The sequence below is a fragment of the Crinia signifera genome, chromosome 5 (genome assembly GCF_055691185.1).
Source record: "Crinia signifera chromosome 5, ASM5569118v1, whole genome shotgun sequence".
NCBI classification, from domain to species: domain Eukaryota; kingdom Metazoa; phylum Chordata; class Amphibia; order Anura; family Myobatrachidae; genus Crinia; species Crinia signifera.
The window spans coordinates 155,673,400-155,695,529 of NC_139221.1; the positions used below are offsets into that span (position 1 = coordinate 155,673,400).

General features: G+C 44.0%; 1 protein-coding gene across 4 annotated transcripts in view; it reads right to left on the reverse strand.

Annotated features, from left to right (window-relative positions):
- Positions 1-22,130, reverse strand: part of TNS3 (tensin 3) — a 375,154-nt gene that overhangs the window by 71,789 nt on the left and 281,235 nt on the right. For all 4 annotated transcript variants that reach the window (XR_014474929.1, XM_083188134.1, XM_083188132.1 and 1 more), the window contains one exon: positions 5,232-6,419. Coding sequence is in view for 3 of the 4 variants with exons in the window: in XM_083188134.1 (XP_083044260.1) it covers positions 5,232-6,419 (1,188 nt within the window). In the remaining variant the exon portion in view is untranslated. The remainder of the gene's footprint in view (positions 1-5,231; positions 6,420-22,130) is intronic.

Sequence of the window (22,130 nt, forward strand, 5' to 3'; positions counted from 1 at the left end):
CAGATCCAGTTTCCCATGGTGTCCTGCACTTCCTTGTCACAGGCGAACCGTTGACCTTTTCGTGACTGGTTTTTTTTTAAGGGGCCAAAGATATGGGAGTCACATGGGGAGATATCAGGGCTGTATGGGGGATTTTTCAAGACCTCCCATAAAAATTTCACCAGCAGGTCTACTCAAAGACATTGTATAACAGCTCTTTGTGCTGATCTGGAGGAATCCATCATGCATCCGACCACGCAAAAATTGTTTTTAAGGAATGAAGAAACTGAGGCGAAGCAGTTAACTACACATGCGCAACTGAGAAAAACACAATGTCAACTATCAGCACACAAATGAACCCACTGTGATTAGATACAACGCCGCTACAGCAAGTTTCCTTTTTGTTTGGGCACACCTTATACAACATAGATTTTTTTCCCAAAATATAACATCACACTTTTAATTTTGCCAATAGTACAATATAGACTATTTCCTGAATTTATTTAAACTTTTTTGTCGATGCACCTTTTGAGATCAAAGCCTATTGTGTTGTATAGCTTATGAACGGCCATAACACACAGTAAAATGACATCACTCTCACCTCTCTAGCTTAATTAGGGAAGTGGCTACGGAAATTTGAAAATATTGTTTGCTGGTTTTGCATTTGTGACAGATTTTTTAAATTTAAATAAAATGTTGTGCATACAGATGGAACAGAATTGCCAATCTCCTCCCCGTGCCAGCCAGCGCCTTTCAACAGAAGGGGGCACGTGTGCACGAGACGCTCGTACGCCCTGCTCTGTCGAAGCCCTCCGCCGGCTCCCCAGCAGCCCCCACTCCCTGCCCATCTCCTTGAAGCGGAAACGGACAGGGAAGCCACAACCCGCCACCTTGCTAACGGGGACACGCAAGTGTGTGAGACGCTTGCATGTCCCCATCAGCTGGAGCTCCTATCTGACAGCCTGTACCGGCTCAGGAAATCTGCCGATCCTGCAGGCTGGCTGACAGGCACTCCATCTGTATATACTCCCCATATACCAAATTTTAACAAAATTTGAGACTGACAAAAAATCAGTGTGCTGATTTGATACTGAAGGGTATGGTAGAACTTACAATCATTTCTCCTACATGGAAATCCTGACTTTCAGGAGCCCGAAAGGGGGATGAGCGCAATCAAGCCCCTTGTGTGCTCGCTGGACTCCCGACTGTCTGAGTCATCCGGCACACACACTGAATGACCCTGTGACATCTCTTGCTATAGTCACTTGATTAGCTAGGCTGTATCTGAAAGGCTAATGGGAGTACATAAAATATGAAAGTCACACTGCGCTGGAAAGGTCCTCCTTATATTCACCATAGATCAGATTCCAATTGGAATTAATGACTGGATCCTCCACACATGTAAAAGAGAGAAGTACACAAATAGTGCATAACGTTTAAAAAAAAAAAAAAAAAACACACTATTTATTCCTGATGTACACTCACAATTTGGATGAAGGTAAACACATAAAAACAATCGACCCGGGGCAATTGCAGGATAATGCAAATCCAATGGCAGAGACAGTCCAGCTCCGGAAACTGGGGATGTCCTTGTAGTCAAAATGGGTACAGATGAAGGTGGCAAGACACGCCAAGACTAGTTTCGGATCACACAGGATCCTTCCTCAGTAGCGTCCTGTGTGATCCTGTGTGATCCGAAACTAGTTTGGCGTGTCTTGCTACCTTCATCTGTACCCGTTTTGACTACAAGGACCTTTTTGCACACCATTGGACCGGAGCTGGACTGTCTCTGCCATTGGATTTGCATTATCCTGCAATTGCCCCGGGTCAATTGTTTTTATGTGTTTACCTTCATCCAAATTGTGAGTGTACATCAGAAATAAATAGTGTGGGTTTTTTTTAAACGTTATGCACTATTTGTGTACTTCTCTCTTTTACATGTGTGGAGGATCCAGTCATTAACTCCAATTGGAATCTGATCTATGGTGAATATAAGGAGGACCTTTCCAGCGCAGTGTGACTTTCATATTTTATGTATTCCCATTTGCTTTTTGAGGTGGTGTTAGAATAACACCTTTTGATCGTAACCTGCTGCTTTAAAGTATTTATTTGCGCACTTTTTGTACTCAGTTACTTTATTTGTTCACTTGTATCTGAAAGGCTGACAGTCTAGGTCGACATGGTGAAAAGGATGTCAGTGGTAAACACGTGAAAAGGTCAACATGAATTTTGATGATTTAGTTCCAAATTTTTTGCAGTTTACAATTTTACATCCACGTGGACTCTGATCGAGAACAGTAGAGTGTGCTGAGAGCAGCTTTACACTAATTTAGGGTGTATGTGCTCAGGCGTCGACATCCGCCTCTCAAAGAAATGTGAAAAACTGCTGTTGACCTTTTCATGATTCTAACTTGCCATGCCATCCTGCTGCTTGTGTCGACCGTGTGCATGTCAACCTAGACTGTCAAACTAGGCATGGTCTGTGAGCTATACCACACCCAGCCAGGCTCAGGCTAACTAGGCTGCAGACAACACTATCAGCTAAATTAGAATTATGCAGTTAAAGATTATTTGCAGTACACTGAAAACGGATAAGGCAATCTGATACCGGAAGACAAAAAAGATTATCTGCGGCTACATGAACATTTTATACCAATAACAAAACAGTATATTGTTATCTACACAAAACAAAAAACTAATGAACATTAAAGAGCCCATTCAGCAGCAGTGTGGTAAAGCCAAGTTTTAGAAGATCAAAGCGAACAGTAGCAGGAGAAAGTGATATGGGAGGAGGAGGTATGCAGAAAGGAGCAGGATAAAAAGCACGATGGAAAGAATGATAACCTAAACCTTAATTTTAACACATGTGACATGGTATACACTCCCTCCATAACCTTCCACTTGAAGACATCAATACTAACCGCTGTGATCGGTTTAAGTAAAAAGCAGATGCTAAAGAGACCGTAGTCTTTAAAAAGCATGAAAAAAAGACCCAAACTGTAGTTAAAAGATATAAATCAAGAAGAGATAACAGGAAATCTAGTCATACAGAATGGAAATGCACATATTATTTCTATTTATTGTACGTTATTCATGAACCTGCAACATAATAAACTAACTGAAACATGGGGTGAAATTTAATAGGATGAGAGATTCAGAAAGTGAGAGATTTGGTAAGAAATTTTAAAGCGGCAATCATTTACACAGCAAAACCAGTTTGATTTTGCAGTGTAGAGCAGGCTTTCCCAACCACGGTCCTCAAGGCACACCAACAGTGCAGGTTTTAGTGATATCCAGGCTTCAGCAGAGATGGTTTAATCAGTATCCCTCAGGTACTAATTAAGTCACCTGTGCTCAAGCCTGGATATCACTAAAACCTGCACTGTTGGTGTGCCTTGAGGACCGTGGTTGGGATTGCCACTTTAAAAAAAAAAACCTTACCAAATCCCTCAGTTTCTGAATATCTCATCCTATTAAATTTCACCCATGATCTTTTTTTTATCTGATTGTTGATATCAAGGGGCAGATTCTGACCCAATCAAAAAGAGGCAAATCCATCCCCGATGTTCGGGGTTTGCTCATGTGCACGCACAAACCCAGAGAGAACTCGACAGGCCAGGAGGGACGGGAAGCAGAAGCAGGGGAATGAGCAGCGGTTTATGGTCAATGCATGCTTGGCGCAAGCACCCTCCCCTAATTTGGTGATCTGCGGCCATAATAAAAGTCAGTCTAGACTGACCTTTGTTAGCGAACAGGTGAAAAATCATTTGATAGTGAGCAACCATCAAATGATTTTTCACTCGTGAGGCTGCATGCGAGGGGATGTGTTAGCGTACACATCCCCTCGCATGTTACAGAGGGGATTTGATAGGCGGAGGAGGGGAGGCAGGCATTCGGCGGGGCTGCGTTTTCCTGTTCGCTCGGCTATGAACTTACGAATCAGGCCCCAAATCGGATTAGTGTAGTTACTGCAGAATCATGAAACCAGTTCAGTAATAATAACCAATGCAGTTACAAAATACACATTACCAACAAGAAGTCTATGTAGGAGATGTGCCTGTGTCATGTTACTGCAATTTCCATTTTGTGAAGGATTTAGAAATATTTTTGCTTTCCAGGAATTCAAACTTTTAAACATGTTTAAGCAAAACTATGTAACTGGAATGGAAAACTTTTGTAGAGTTACAGGAACAGATTTGCTGCACGCTGTAACATACAGCAGCTTAGTATTTGAGATCCTGCAAGAGGCATACGGTTGCTCGGTCGACACGGTATACCACTGATGGTCTACATGAAATAGGTCAACATGAATAATGTTGACAGGGTTGGAAGGTCGACACAAGCAATAGGTCAACAATGGCAAGGTCACCAGTCAAAACTGTAGGCACGAGTTTTTCCATGTTTTTGTTTTAGCCGACAGGCGGTATTTCATGCCCTACAAAGCACTAGGGCAGTGGTTCCCAAACTGTGTGCCGTGGCTCCCAGGGGTGCCTCGGGACACTTGCAGGGGTGCCATCGGTTGGTGGTACAAGACCAACTAAAATTATTTATGGTCAATTATTTATGGACAAAACCAGTTCCTGTGACTGGCAATCATAAAATATGTGTACAAACAGAATGCTTTACAATATAACTGAACCTAAGGATCACATATAAACACAATTCAATACATTTTATTTTTTATTAAAAAAATTGGCCTAGGAGTGCCGTGAAAAAACTCTTGTACACTAGGGTGCCGTGATTCAAAAATATTGGGAACCCCTGGACTAGGGCATGGAGGTAGAATAGAATAGTGCAAAGTGCCTGAAGCATGGCGAGCACATACAGTACAATTTGAAGCTGGCCATGTTGCCCATGACAACATTCGGGCCCCAAAAAAAGTGAAAACCTCATGTAGGCCTTTTGACTGTCAACCTAGCCATTGTCGACCTATGCTTGCATTGACCTTAGCCATGTCGACCTATGTCACTTGTCAATATAAGCCATGTCAACCTTCTGGGGTAGACCCAATGCATATCCACCTAATCTTGTCAACCCTATGACCCATATACAATTAATACCTCTAATGGGAACTGCTGAACAATAATTTTCCCTCATGAAGTGCTTTTAAAGATTAATTATCAAGTCTCTCAATTAGAAATATCACAGAAATATATTTTTGTTAATATAACTGAATAAATGAATCTTAAAAAAGAATTTACAAAAAAAAAAATCAAAACATTTTGATTGACAAAAATCTAAAAATTATTTACCTTCTTGAAAGAGATTCCTTCTTTTATCTGCATCTAAAGGAGTGTGAAGGCCACTGTTGTCAACATTAGCAATAAGTGCACTTGTGTTTGTTACAGTAGAATTCATTCGAGTTGGAATGGGTTCAAAAGTTGGATCCAGCTCCAAGATTAATTTATTAAGTTGCTCAATTGACTGGTCTATATCCAAAGTTGGGGAGGAAGGCATATCTTCAGTTTTCGCTTCTATCCCATTGGGTGGATTTTGTGTTGACGTTGCATGCCGAAAACTTTCAGGAGCCTGGTCCGGAGTGAAATTTGACATACTCCTTTGCACAGTATCTTTGCTCCTAAAACTGCTGTTAGTTACAGATGGGTTTTTTGACATTTGTGTTGTGTTAGGGGTTGAGTGTAATGAGCCATGTACACCAAATCGATTTTCATTATCAGGATAGCTGTATTGATGTGAACTGACCATTTGCTGTTGGCGTACCCAAGTTTGTGTTGAATAGTTGCTTTGTACATAAGGAGGTGGTGGAGCAGTTGGCTGCTGAACTTGCTTTGGTTCATTAATATTATATGACCTTTCATACATATGGTCAATAATGATACCTAGGTCAGGTGCTATACTGTGGTTGTGTTCATCTCCAGTGTTACTGCAAAAGCCATCAGACAGCAATGAGTTCTGACTACTTTTATGGCAACTAAAGTTTCCAAGATGGTTAGAATGCTGCCCTTCTGATGAAGACAAGGTTCCGATGCTGTCGACACTGTGTAAGTCGTGATTTGGCATTTCGTCATCTAATATATCAGTTTCCCGGTCTTTGAGCTTCGTGTTTCCATTCACATGAATTTCAGCAGGGACTATATGTCGTGTCCCACTGTACTTGTTTTGGGCATCAGTCATATCCTTCTGTGAGCACGTCTGGTTATCTACTCCAAACCCACTAAGTAGTTGATCAAGTTCTGCCTTCTCTTTTATACTTAGACCTCTTCTGGCTTTTGATCCAACCTTTTCTTCTGTTCTTTCTGTCCTTATAGATGCAGTAGAGTGTCCAGAATCACTGCTGACCGACAAGGTGTGATCGCTATGATCAGGGCTGCTTGTCAAGGGAACCCCAGGGTCAATAACTGTAACAGAGCCATCAGAAATGCTTTTCTTTCTAACTTTGGCATACAAACTTCCATCAAGAGGGCCCTGTGTGTGAGGAACTGTGAAAGACAAAAAAAAATGGCATTAAAATATTTGTTCACATACAAATATCCAGTTAGTATTAAATATAGCATACTTCGTATGAGTACTGTAAAGCTGGGTACACATTAAGCGATAGCGTTCATGAACATTATTACTATTTTCTCTTGAACTGCCTGTTCTCCCTGACAAATAATATCGTGCGTACATACTGAAGGATATCGGTCAGCAGCCAAATTCAGGTGCATGCGGTCAGTGGCTAGATAGTATTTGACTGCATGGACAGATAACAGAGGATATCATGACAACCCAGCAGGAGCATGCATTACTAAAGATATAGTGTGTACTCATCAATATATATGGACACAAATATTGTTAACGATATTGTGCATATAATCGGCTTATGTGTACCCAGCTTACGTTCACCATTCCCCTCAAATATACTCTACCCTACCCACATTCTACATATATTGTAAGCTGTACCAGGAGTTGATAAACTCTGGAGCATCTTAAGAAATATATTCAAGTCTGTTTTATGGATGGAACTTGTGATTTTACGCATTACGCATATTTAAGCAGCTACCAGAGCTTTGGAGTCGTAAACATTTTAGTTGCATCTCCAATTGCGAAGTGGGTATATCTGTGCGGTAGCTGGATACTTTTTGAAGCAGATGAATGGTGGTCATTTGTCCAACTCTTAAGGTGCCAATACACGTGAGATATTGCATGTGATCCATGCGATTTTGACAAAGCACATGAATCGCATGTGTCACTCGATGCGATTCGTGGGCTTGCCGGTCTAATCTCACGCTGCCAGATATTATGTGCTGCACATAATATCTATTGATTTGCACGTGCGATTGCATGTGGTTCTTAATGAGTAGCGGAGCTGGTGGTGGGTGGCAGAATTTACAAAAAACAGTTCAAAAGACTGGGCGGCCCTCTGATTGGAAAGTGCTCTCTCAGCATATCAGCGGCCACCCGAATGAGAGACCTTTGATTGGCGGAGACTACACTGCATTACACAAGCCTCACTACACAGCCCTCTTCCAGCCTTGCTTGGTGCACAGCTGAACTCATGAATCGCCCACCGGCCGGATCCCATCAGTACGCTGCGAGCGGATGTGTACAGTTGCCCACCATTAAATCATTTTTCCTTTGCAGATAAAAGTAAGGCTGGACTTCCTCTTAAGATGGACGGTCTTCGGCTAATTGAGGGTGGGCGCTGACATATGTGACATCATTCATTCACATTGACTTCACCTATGCTAATTAACTGGAAAAACTGCAAAACTTAACGCGTGTACACAAGGTGCAATGCAGCGGCCGCCAATATCAATTCGGCTGGCAGGGATGGAGGGACAGCATGCACAGGGGGGAGCTGGGGCCATTCTGTATTGAGCAGCCTGGCCCTCGTTGCAACATAGTATTAATAGACTGTGCTGCACAATCTATTTCTACTTTCTATTCTGATGCCCCGAGGTCACGAATCAGAATCAAATCGGGATTGGTTGAGGGCAAACACGGTGTGATTTGCACTAACTTGCTATCGAGTTTAACTATATAGTCAAAATCGATAACCCAAATTGCACTGCGTGTTCACAGGATTAGAAATGACAGCCATGTAACACTGCAATAACATCCTCACACTAGTATTCCTGGTGGTGATCTCTTGTAAAAAATGATACCTGCATATTTTGTGTTGATTTTCAGTAAAGTTACAAATCGGCCAAATCTACTACTCAGACTCCAATATCTAATGCATCTGAGCACACACACAGTTTTGGGACTACTCAAACCACTGCCTCAAGCAGATGTTCAGTCACATGCCTCCTGGGTCCAGCTGGTGCATTGCCTCTACACATTAAAGAGAGGACCTTACAAAAGAAACCGCTCTGCAACTGGTATTGACACAGGCACAAATATTTCACTGGTAAAAAACGTTACCTCTATTATTAACTGGGAACACTGAGGGAAGAGAGCTGAACAGTTGCCTGTCTAGTTTGGTGTCAAAAGGTCAACGGAAGAACTGAAAACAAGTTTGGAATCAAAGCTTTTTCCAGTCTCCAATCTTTTGTTATAGTGACAAACACACGCCTCTCCTTCCCCTGGCTTTAAGCAGGTAAATTGTCTCTGCAGTCAACATTGTGACAGATCATTCAAATAAAACAGAGCAAATAACATTTTAATATTTTTTTCTATCAATATAGGAACAAGGTGGAATCATTTTTTTAAGAAAACATGAATCAAATCAAATCAAAATGTCACAATCAAATACTGGTTGATCTAATTAGGAAGTAGTTATTATGGCAAAAGAGAACTACAAGGTCTGCAAATGTGCATAGTATCAACTATACAATGCTATACAATGTTTTTCTGCTGCTGCTGGCAAGTCGCACTGCACTCATATGCGCAAGGGTATGGGTCAACCCAATTAGGGTAGACACTCAATAGGTTGACCACTATTGGTCGACAGGCCATAGGTCGCCACCTTAAAAAAGTCAACCAGGATAGACATGACTAATGTATCTCCGATTATCTTGCATCGACTGTTTTTACAGTACTACTGCCATATACGTTGAAAAAATGTTGTTATGACCATATCTCAGTTCGCATGACTATACATATTTGAAAAGTTTGTAATTACTTTATTGTCTTTGAAAAATATAAATAAAGAATATATATATATAAAAAAAAAAAAAGTCAACCTGGCTTAGGTCAACAGGGAAAAAAGGAATAGGTCAAAACAGAAAAGTTTGTGCTTTTCATGTTTTTGTTGTCTATGTTGACTTCGGTCTGTGTGGACACTGTATCGGTGTACGGCTTAGCTCGCCCTGCTTTGGGCACGGTGCCTCAGTGTGCTCGGCGCACTATAATATTCTCTCTCTATTTCCATGTGGATAAGTTACGTTTGAAAAAAAAAACACCTGAAAAATCCATGTCGACCTTTTTCTTTGTTGACCTATTGCTTGTGTCGACCTTTTGACCCTATCACCATGTTGAACTTTTTAAAGTGTAGACCTATGGCTTGTCAGCCATTAATTGACCTAATTAGTGTTGACCCATGCACTATTATTACTCCATAAAGCAGATAGCAGCCTCTGAGACACATGAATTAGGTGCTTATGGTCACATTGAGCGGCTAAACGTGAATTGTGGTGAATAGTCAAAGGAACATGTGTTCAAGTTACAAGACGCTATGTTATGGCAAACTGTAATGTGGTTACATTTTCATAAAATAGAAGTCCGCTATTAAGAAAACTGTACATAAATATTTTGCACAAGATGATTACTTTTATACAATGTTTCTATGGGTATGGCTGCATATGAATACAAAATGACACAATATATCCAATATACACTCATGGACAGGTACAGAAAGATAGATGGTCAGAATAATGCTGTTACTTGTATAACATAAAAACACATATACGCATTGTGGCTTCAGTAACACCAGTCATGGATATTTTTTCTAGAGCATATCAGATCTTTATAAGTGTACAAATGTATACTAATACAGCGATTGACAGCTCTGTACTAGTAACTGTGCACTCACATAGAACATTTTCTCTGAAATGCCAGATGCTTTATTATTAAAGAAAATGAATTGTGCACTCCAGTACCTACATAGTTAATTGTCAATGCTCAATAAGACAAGCAAAATGCTATAGGATGTAAGCAAGTGAGAGATTATGGGAGAGTTTACCCATTTTTTAAAGTAGGAAACCGTTACATGTTCATATCGACCTGGTTTCTCAGTGTAAGGTGTAAAGGATTGCCACTTTGAAAATATGGGATTAATAGAGCCCACACATGCACCGATGCCGGCGGTGCGATGCTATGCGCGTTCCCGCGGCACCTCATCGCACAGTACAAAAAGTATGTGCAGCTTTTTCTAGCATAGCACAAGGCATACGATGCGATGCTATGTGTGCTAGTTAAGCTCACAACGCATGCAGGGAACGGTGCATGTGTGGGCTCCTTAAAGGCCCATACACACTAGTAGACTTTCATTTCAAAAGACTTTGCCAAAATCTTTGATAGATAAATCTTTCACCAAAGTAGTGTGTACACACTGATCTATTTTCGTCAAAGAGCAAGAGATTTTCAGGAGGCGAAAGACTTTGCTGAAAATCTTTCATATACAAGGCTATTTACATAATGGGCTGGGTTTGAATTCCAAGGGTGGGAGCAGGGGCCCTTTTAATCAGTGCATTAAACACAGGGGACTAAACACACCATAATGCCCATTACATATTATACCACATACTATAACGCCCATTACACAATATGCCACACATCATTAGGTGATGGGCAGTGGGTGATAGTGATGGATAGTGGGTGGCGACATCAGTGTGAGGGTGATGAGCAGTGAGTGATAGTAATGGATAGTGGGTGACAGCAGCATAAGGGTGGTGGATGAGGTTCATGGGCAGTGGGTGACAGCAGCGTGAGGGTGACGGGCAGTGGGTGATAGTGATGCATAGTGGGTGACAGCAACGTGAGGGTGATGGGCAGTGGGTGATAGTGATGGATTGTGGGTGACGGCAGCATGAGGGTGGCCCGGTGATGGCAACGGATAGTGTACTGCCTCGGGGGGGGGGGGGGGGGGGGGGCACATGCCATCCTGCCACCCGGCACTGTCCACCACTGGAACTTGGGCCCCTAGGATTATGGAGCCCTAGGTCAACTGCCCATCAAGCCCTTGCATTAAGACGGCCCTGAATATACAGATGTAGCCGGACACATCTTTGCAGGGGATGGCGATTCTATTGCAAACACCACCAGCGGCCGACTACCGAAAGGGGTGCGTGCGCGCGAGACGCTCGTGTGCCCTGTGCCAACGGAGCTTGGCGGGGGTCCCCGCTGCCTCCCCTGGTCCCACTCGCCACCCCAAAACCCCCCTCCCCCCGAACTGGGCAGCGTCTCCCTGAAGCGGAGACGGGCAGGGAGATGCTGCCCAGCCGCCGCGATACTGGGACGCACGCGCGTCCCAGTCTCTATCGCTGGCGCTCGCCAGTAAAAGGGATCTGGCGGGCGCCTGCCAAGGATGAGCGGCGCTACATCTGTATACATTGCTGGCCTGTTCCAGCAATGTATATATTACTAGCTAATACGTAATCATTGGTGCCCAGTGGTACCAATAATATATACATTGCTGGTCTGTGCCAGCAATGTATATATTACTGGCTTATTAATAACATTGGTGCCCAGTGGTGCCAGTAATATATACATTGCTGGCATGTGCCACCAATGTATATATTACTGCATTATAAACATTATTGGTGGCCAGTGGTGCCATCGATATATACATTGCTGGCATGTGCCAGCAATGTATATATTAATGGCTTGTTAATAACATTGGTGCCCAGTGGTGCCAGTAATATATACATTGCTGGCCTGTGCCAGCAATGTATATATTACTGCATTATAAATATCATTGGTGGCCAGTGGTGCCAGTAATATATACATTGCTGGCTTGTGCCAGCAATGTATATATTACTCCCTTTAAACATTGGTGGTCAGCGGCTGTGGAGCAGGGGAGGATGCGGCCAGTGAGCCGGGGGCGGGGCGTTCAGATGGGGGCGGGGCGCTCCGGCGCGCTGTGTAGTCGAGTAGGAGAGGAGGCTGTGCTGCGTGCAGGTCTGCAGAGTGTGACACGGACAGCGTGGGAGCGAGGAGGGGTGAGTAAGAGCAGGTGGAGGGAGCGGGCGGTCAGCTGGGCTGAAAGTCTGTGATCTTTCAGCCTGGCTGCCGTACACATTTAGCGATGATGGCTAAAAAAACAGCCATCGTCGCTAGATGTGCTGGTAAAACCAGCAGACTGCCCACCTCGCTAGCGGTGATGCGGGAGCGCGCATCATTGCTAGTCGGGGATCTCTGGCCCATACACACTAGGCGATTTTCAGACGAAAATCGGTCAAAACACCCGTTTTGACCGATTTTCAGCTGAAAATCGTCAAGTGTGTATGGGCCTTAACTCTCCCAAAATCTTTCACTTTCTGATTCTCACACGCTATTACATTGGGCCTGACATAATGTAAAGATGCCCATACATTATGGCGCTTATTCTAATCTGTTTCGCATCGCAATGGGGGACTGATGTTGGCCATATATGCATGTGCATACACCGGGCGCACTCACGCACCCAAGACAGCAGGCGTGGGCTAATAAAACGCTGGGCATTCCTATGGAATCAGACACCGGCTGTCAGCTGCCCGCCCACTTACCGAAGAGTAACCTTAGATGTGCGTGGGCTTTCCATATCATTTGATGGTCAGGACTATCGAATGATGTGGGAGTTCTCCACAGCGTGCAAAGAGGGCAGGCGGCATCTAGTGGGCTCGTAAGGCTGCGAATAACCAGAATAACCCCGTATATATGACTTCTCCAGTCAGCCTTTATATTTATATCTGCATGTGATGCATCACATGTGATCCCCGTTCCGTGCCGCCAGGAGGGGTCCGCTTACGTGCAGCACTTATGAAATCCATCTCTGATGCGATACACGGGAACACGCAGCGGATCGGATGTCACACATGCTATTTGGGCCGATTTCACTCGATTTCTCAGCTCTATCTGCTGGAATACATACATACATTGTATCATAAAGCCTTAAGGCCAGTCCTATAGCCTTGAAGATGAATGACTTAGGCTTTGGTATAAACCATGTTTTCTAATTTTGAAAATGTAGATTGTCTATGATTAGGTACATAATCCTACAATAAAACTGCATTCAACCCAGTTAAACCTGTTCCACGTCATGAAAGTTACTGTAACTAATCTGATCTACATTTTGAAACACAGATCTTATGCTCACCAATCTTGAGCTAGGAAAGCGATAGTTTACATTTCTGCTGCTGTTGATATCCTACATCAAATTCTTCATATAGAATAGAATAGAATCAACTTTATTGGCCATGTATGCTTGCGCACACTAGGAATTTTTTTTTGTGGATTTACAGTGCAGCATCAAGCAGGCATGAAGGGGGGGGGGGGGGGGAGGCATTACATACATTACATTAAGACTTGACATGTGGGGAACACATGCCCGCCGAGCTGCACAGCAGTGCCACTGGTCAATGCAGCAGCCAGGTAGGTAACAATACAAGCAGAGACAGTACAGGTATCACATAGGGAACATATTTGGCTGAGCTGCACAGCTCCTAGGCAGCCATCAGCTGCGCCATTTTGATCATGCTGCTCAAAGGCAGCAGTAATAATATTTTTATTTTCGTAGCACTTTTCTTCCAAAGCTGGCACCCTGCATTTTTGCGATGATTCGGTTAAATCGGTGTATGCCAGGTACGTGTCCCAAGCTGCCAGCTGTTACTAATATTTAAGAACAATCACAGGATATAAATATTTCCCCTGCTGTTTAACACAGAGCAACGGCATAGTACAACTTTTTAAGTGCATGTTTTATCTAGTTTTTAAAATTAAAAGGGATATTTAGCCGGGTGGAACTGTGGCTACTTTGTTGGATATATCTGTATTCAAAATTCTATTATCCCATGTGAATGCGTGTGAGGTGGAAGGAGTGAAGAGACTATGGGAGCCCTGCGATCAGGTACACACCGTCCCGCAGAGTGAAATACCGCCCTGTGCAAGCATGCTCATTGCTTAGCGTGCCTTGAAATATTAGCTGATCGGCGAATACAGATGGAGCAGCTCTCATTAGAGCTGCTCCTGGCGATTCTATCGCCAATCACTGCTGCTCGCCATCCACCAGAAGGCGCAGATGGGCAAGGATTCCGCTGCCGTGTGAAGTGGATGTGCGTGCGTGTGAGATGCTTATATATATATATATATATATATATATATATATATATATGTCTAGTGTCTTATCTTATATATCTCTCTCACACATGCACAAACACAGAAGGTAGCAACTAGCTTTCCAAGCTTTTGTTTAGGGCTTACTAGTAATTTACAATCTAAATGTGGATTATACCAATGTAAGATTAATGATCAAGAATGGTTGTATTCAAGGCAGTTAGTTGTATGCTATTACTGTGGCTTATTTATGCTTTGCTTTATGGCCTGACAATCTTCATACAAGAACACATACTATAGAATTAGAGCTATGACCATAGGTAATATCTGGCACATCAAGAAGCAAGAATGAAACAAAAGGTGATAGAACAGCTGATTTCCACAGTAATGGGGCATACACACGAGACAGCTGTACTGAGTGTCTGAGCAATGCAAGATCGCGATGCACAGAGATGTGTCAGTATTGTATGCTGAGTGATCGGTCAGGTCCAGTGTTCTCCAGATTCTGTCTACCATTATCTTGGATGCATAGAGAGATTAAAGTTAGAATTGGATTGGTTGCTATAATACTGTCTGTATTCAAGGGATACCAGCATCGATTGTAAGCTCCACTGGGGCAGGGACTGATGTGAATGTTCAAAATATTCTCTATAAAGTGCTGCAGAATACGTGTGCGCTATATAAATAACTTAATAAATATATGCATTATCAGCTAAAAGGAGCATGGAGGGATTATACCCGATATCTCCAATATTTCCCACAGCAGCTGCAGCCAGTCAGATGCGCAGAATCTCTGTACAAATCCCAGTGTCTGCTTTATTAGCATACTTTCGCATGGGATTGCAGTAGCAACGGCACTGGCGTTCACCTCTGAATCAGAACCTACTGTACGAAAGACTCACTCTCTCTCTATGGGACAGATGTTCTAAGCCTTAAAAAGAGATAAACGACCAATCAATCAGCTCTTATAACTCATAACCTGTAACAAGGCAATAAGGAACTGATTGGCTAGAACTTTATCTCTTTACTTTTTTATCACTCTCCAAGGCTTAGTAATCTCTAAAGATTGAAAGACATAGGGATAGAGGGCAGGTGAAAGACGTGGGGTGCGATGTTCTAACATCTGCCGCCCATTTTCGCACCCCTCCACTGGCTACCACATTCTTACTAATCACATATGCTCTAACCCTGGGGTCCGATTTTGCTCAGGCACCCCATCAGACAATAAAAATTATTTCGGGATCCCAGCAAGTGACTGCAGAAGGTCATCACATTCAACAGATTTTTCAGACTCCTTAAATCACTGACTAATACCGCTGGCCTTTAGACAGAAAAAAAACCCCGGGAATTACCCTGGTCCAGGAGGGTAGACCTTGGTTTTTTTTCTGTCTGAAAGGGTCAACCCGGGGTCTAAAATACCAGGGCTTCAACCCTGGGATTTATCAGGGTTTTTCACGGGTCTGAATTCCAAAAACCCGGGTCGCCGTCTGTCTGAATGGGTGCGACTCGGGTTATTACACATTGTTAGGCACTGATTGGCTCTCCTGGTGGGGTGCTGGCTGATTGGTTGTGCGGATGGGCCTCTCTGATTGGATGGGAGGGAATGGTACTGGGGCTGGCCTCTGAGGTCATTAGGGAGCTGCAGAAAGGACAGCATGGCCCACTGGAAGGAGCAAGAGGTGAGAGCTGCTGGCAGTGAGAGGGGAGGAGGAGATCCGCAAACAGATGACTGACAGTCAAAGATACCACAGTGTACTCAAACATTGCAAATATACCTAAAGCCATGTGAGGTAACATGTACCTACCAGTATATAAAAACAATAAAACTTGTTTACAACATATCCTTGCATCATGCCATGGTTAATGCAATGCATTGAGCAGTCACCACCCACTTTTCATGATCTTCTCTGTGTGTGCCTTTAAAACTGTCCTTTTCATATGACACACAGTATATTGCAGGAAAAATCAGGCTTCTGTGTGAAAGGGGTCGACACGGGAAACACCCAGGTTTTTCGTGCTGTGTGAAAGGGGGTAAGAGCTTTTAGCCGAGTCTTACTCAGGGTTTTTGGGATTCTTCTGTCTGAAAGGGGTATTCCATTACAAAAGTCATCAGCCTGACGGTCACAACATGGAGTCGCAACCCCATGCTGAGAAGGTCAGGACCCACAGTTTGAGAACCGCTGCTCTAACATATGCGATTAGTAATGCAAAGGACAACTCTAGCAATAAGAGCATGCGCAGAGTGACGGCCCGCCCATCCCCAACACAAATTCACACAAAGCGTAGATGCATCCTGCACTGCATTTTGCTTGCGATGCATTCCTCGCAAACATAATGGTGTTTACGATGACTTTATCGGGCCAATTCAGACCGGTTCGCACAGGTCTGAATTCAAGGCCTGTCCTGATGGTGTGAAACTGCATATACTACCATCTTCGGCAAAAATTTTATTCACTGGGGCGCTCACTGCTGGATTAAAAGGCAGGTGATATTCCCTCGGTGGACACCCGTCATTTCATGGGTTTGCCCACAAAAATGGTGTTCCCCTGCCTGCTGGGGGCAGACGGATGACGCCAGCGTTCATACCCAATTCGCAGAAGAACGTGCAGCAGAAAAGTAAGTCCAGGGCTTCTTTTCTGCTGGGAACAGAGGTTAAATCATACAATGGTAAGTAACCATCGAATGATTTCACCTCTGCAAGCAGATGTGTAAGCGTGCACATCAGTTCGTAGCGTTGTGAGGGGATCCGGCCGGTGGGGTGGGTGGGTGTACGTTTGCCAGGGTGACGGGGTGGCATTCACCTGCACCCTAGGCTCCATATATCCACAGCCTAGTGAGCAGGACTGAATCAGTTGCTGTGTTTGATGAAAATCCCAAAGGACAGCACTCGCATTAAGCTCTTGACCTTTGCGATGGTTTTCTTGGTTTATATGACCCTGACATAGAGAGCAGAGAGGAATCCAGTTGGATACATCTCAAGGGAGAAATGCAATTAAAGCCAATCTGCTCCTGCAGGGCAACCCACCACATCAAGCCCCGGAATCTGTTGCATTCCAGGACTTGCAACATTTTTAATCTTGGTGCCTCCCCACAGTGCGCATTACCACAAATGGGGCTCATGGCCCGACCCCTATAGATTGTAAGCTTGTGAGCAGGGCCCTCCTACCTCTATGTCGGTTTGTATCTACCCAATTTGTTTAATCACTGTTGTTTCTAATTGTAAAGCGCAACGGAATATGCTGCGCTATATAAGCTGTAAATAAATAAATAAAATAATAATAATGACTCAAACTCCAAAAAGTGAGTTTGGACCACTTTATGCCTATGGAGGCATTTTCACAGCCGGCTTCCAAATCGGACACTGTGCACATGTGCATTGTCAGATTCCCCAAAGGAGTCTTTCTTCCTCGAATATGTCAGGGATATAACTCGCAGGGTCATTAACGATCGTTACCGCTGTCCCTGTAAATTGCACCTCGTGAGCAACAGGGATATTGTCATTAAAACCAAAAATATCTGTTGCGGATAAGGACGGTTAATAATCATAGAAGATCTAGAGAGACAGTTAGATTCTAGACACAGAGTGACAGAGACAGATATACTGTACACAAAGATATGGAAAGAGATAACAACACACACAAAGACATGCGCATGTATACACAAGAGAGGTGCAGACTCGGATTCCAGAGATCCGAGCCCCCACGGACGTCATCATTCCGAGCCCGGTTCCGAGCAGCGCTCGGAGATTCCCGCCTGATTCGGGTCCGTCCGCGTGGGCAGAACGTCATCGCCCGGTCCTGGATTTCGCGAGGCTTTAAATAGCGGCTGCTGCGCACGCCATCTTCACTCCAGTCTAGTAGTGGGTTGGGAGAGGGTGTGTTGGTGCTGCTGCTGGGGCTTAAACTTGACCTTGAACGCAATATTTTTTATTCGCTGGTGCTGTCTCTCAGTGCTGCTGTGTAGTCTAACTGTGTACTTGTAGTACTACTGTCTCCTCTGTGCAGTCTACCTCTGGTGTGCTGTGCTGTAATTATTTTTTTCGCTGGGGCTGTCTCCCTCAGGCCCTTATTCTGGTTGGTGCGGTCAGAGCCGCACACGGGGCTCCGACCGCACAAACCAAGGGCCGCCCACCGGACGGATCGCCACGGCCGTCCGTACACGGACGGCTGGCGATCCGCACAAAAATGGTGGAGGCTACGCCTCCACCATGGTGGGAGCTGCCCCCTGCCTTCGATGGTCGACGACCATCGAAGGCAGGCCCGCACGCCGCGGCAGCTCCCGCAAGCTCAGACCACACGGACAATCGTCCGTGTGGGAGCTTGTAAGGGGGCTGAAAGCTGACATCCGGCGACGTCAGCTTTCCGCCCCCATGTCATGGTAATGAGGGCGTCATGCCCTCATTACCATGCATACGCCCCGCGTTTTCATGGGAACGCCCATGAAACGCGGGGCGTACACATAGGGAAATGAGGGGCTGAAGCCCCTCACGCCCCTATACGCCCCCTTTGCGGCGGACGAAATCCGTCTGCGGCGAAGGGGGCTGCACATGCGCAGAATGACCTCTGCGCATGTGCAGACAAAAAACATCGGCGGTACGGCCGCACGCGGGCCGTACCGCACGATTCTGAATAAGGGCCTCAGTGCTGATGTGTACTCTGTTCACCTCTCTGCTTAGGGTGGGCTCTCCATAGCAAGGAGGACAGTCTAACTGTGTACCTGTAGTACTACTGTCTCCTCTGTGCTGGGGCCTACCTCTGGTGCTGTGCTGTAATATTATATATTATATTAATAATTAATTATATTATATATAGTCCACTGGTGCTGCCTGCACTGAATTTGCCAGTATATTATTTACCAACTCAGTCCACTGTTGCCACTGGCAGTGCTACTGCCTTAGTGTACCTACCTAGTACATACTAGGCTGCTATATATAATTTAATTAAAAAATAATACATGTGCTGCGTGTGACTGTAAAATATAATTCCAAGCTGCTGGTGCACTGACGTGTGCCACTGCCAAGCAGTACCGAATAATACAATTAATTATTATAAATTCTGCTGGTGCATAATAGTCTGCTACTGGTTCTGTGTAACTACCTTTTGTGGTGGCCACTGGCAGTGCTACTGCCTACCTACCTAGTAGTTTAGTTTCTCTACCTACTAGGCTGCTATATTATTAATACTTAATTATATATAGTCCACTGGTGCTGCCTGCACTGAATACTGTGAATAGAGGTTGCCAGTATTATTTACTCAGTCCACTGTTGCCACTGGCAGTGCTACTGCCTAAGTGTACCTACCTAGTACAACTACATACTAGGCTGCTATATATAATTTAATTAAAAAATAATACTTGTGCTGCGTGGGACTGTAAAACATAATTCCATGCTGCTGGTGCACTGACGTGTGCCACTGAGTGCCAAGCAGTACCTAATAATAAAATGTATTATTATAAATTCTGCTGGTGCACATATACTAGTATTGCTGACTTATTTACCTGTCTTTTGCCTAGTACTGCTGTATTTACCTGTCTTGTGCCTAGTACTGCCGTATCTACCTGTCTGGTCTGGGGCCCACTGCCTAGTACTGCCGTATCTACCTGTCTGGTGCCTAGTACTGCCGTATCTACCTGTCTGGTGCCTAGTACTGCCGTATCTACCTGTCTTGTGCCTAGTACTGCCGTATCTACCTGTCTGGTGCCCAGTACTGCCGTATCTACCGCTGCAGTGAGACTCTTACATGAGCCACGTGTTTGTGCCGCACACTGGCTTAGCATAGTTATCCAGCTACCTCGGTGCAACCTTTTGCCCTAAAAACAATATTGTGAGGTGTGAGGTGTTCAGAATAGACTGTAAATGAGTGGAAATTAATGTTATTGAGGTTAATATAGTGTAGGAGCAAAAAAAACAACCAAATTCTGCGATTTTAGCAGTTTCTCTAATTTAAAAAAAAAAAAAAATCAGAAGCCAAAACCAAAAAAATCCAAACACAAAACATTTAGGGGGAGTTTTGGCAAAACCCATTAGAACCCAAAACCTCAAAGTAATCAGAACCCAAAACACAAAAAGTGCCCGGGTGCACATCCCTAGTATACACACAAACACACACAAAGAAGCAGACACAGAAAGGAACAGATATCTTCAGTGGGACAGAGAGGTAAGGTAGATGGACACACAAACTGACAGGAAGAAATACTGTGTAGAGACACACAAAAGAACCACAATGTGCAGTATCCTCTTAGCCCCGATGCATTTCCTGCTGATAAAAACAACCTGACAAGTCATTATCGTGGTATCCAACTAGAAACTGTTATCCTACAGAAAAGGACCAGCAATCCTGTAAAAAACACACGGGTATCAGGAACAAGTCCCCGATCTCATATGTTATCGCACGTCCGGTCGCTCTTAATAGGTATTATGCTTTGTGTGCCTCATAATACCCAATATGTGTGCATGTCAGGGGGAAAGAATGCCTGCACCGTGGCTTATAGGATAGCCCCTGACCAACCTATTATAAGTGGTAAAGTTAAACTGCTAATGGGATACCCAACAAAGTGAGAGAGAAACTGACAAAAGATACAGTATAAGACATATATGATGTGCTTACATACGTTTCAACAAACTGTTTTAAATGTAGAGGATGTTAATGATGTAAATTGTTTATTTTTACTTAATAGCTTATTATCTGATAAGTCCATGTTTAAAACAAAACACAGAGACACTGGTTGTGTCCCTGTCTGTATTTAAATTCCAATGGCAACATGTAAGCAGGAAGGGAGTTATGACCTCCAGGAATGTTGTAAGTCATTAAAACATCAAACTTGAAACTCAGTCAATGATTTACAATGGTACTCTGTCCAGTGGAAAACCACACATATAAGCAAAGAGACTTTTATATATATTTTTGTACACATAAATTATTAAAAACATTTATATTTTAAAAGACTGAGATACATAAAGTACAATATATGCATCACACACACACACAAACAATTTGATCCACACACACACAAACAATTTAATTCAAGATCTTATCTACCGTATATACTCGAGTATAAGCCGAGTTTTTCTGCCCATTTTTTGGGGCAGAAAACCCCCTCCTCGGCTTATACTCGAGTCAAGTGGAAAATCGGCGGAGCCGGCAGAACACTAGCTCCGGGCGCAGACATATCACAAAGCGCCGGAGCTGTGCACTGCTGCCGCCGGCTCCCCTGCCTTATGCGCCCGCTCTAACCACTCAGCCTTACCCTACCTTACCCGCCCGTTCTCCCGCCGGCGCCGCGCTGCAGCAGGACAGAGCAGGGGCCGGACACACGCAGGAGTGTCAGAGGTTGACACTTCCTGCCTGGTGCTCTGCTCCCTCTGCTCCGTCCTGCGTCTAAAGTACCGGTACTCTGTGAATAAAGGTACCGTACCAACATTAAATGATAAATACATTCCGGTGTGTGTGTGTGTGGGGGGGGGGGGGGGGGGGCAGTGAGGGGGCTCTGGGTACCATATATGCTGTAATAAATTACCTTTATGTGTACTGTGCATGTCTGTGTGTGTGTATGTGTGTGTATGTAATGTATACTGTGCATGTTTGTGCGTGTATGTATACTGTGCATGTCTGTGTGTGTATGTATACTGTGCATGTGTGTGTATGTATACTGTGCATGTGTGTATACTGTGCATGTGTATGTATACTGTGCAAGTGTGTGTATGTCTGTGTCAACTGTGTGTATACCATTTGTGTGTTTTTGTCAGTATTGTTTGTATACATTGTGAGTTCTTCGCTGTTTGTATGTATACTACCGGTAATACCGTATGTGTGTGTGTGTGTGTCAGACCAGTAACCGCTGTGTTTCCTACCCCCGGCTTATACTCGAGTCAATAAGTTTTCCCAGATTTTTGGGGCAAAATTAGGGGCCTCGGCTTATATTCGGGTCGGCTTATACTCGAGTATATACGGTACTTA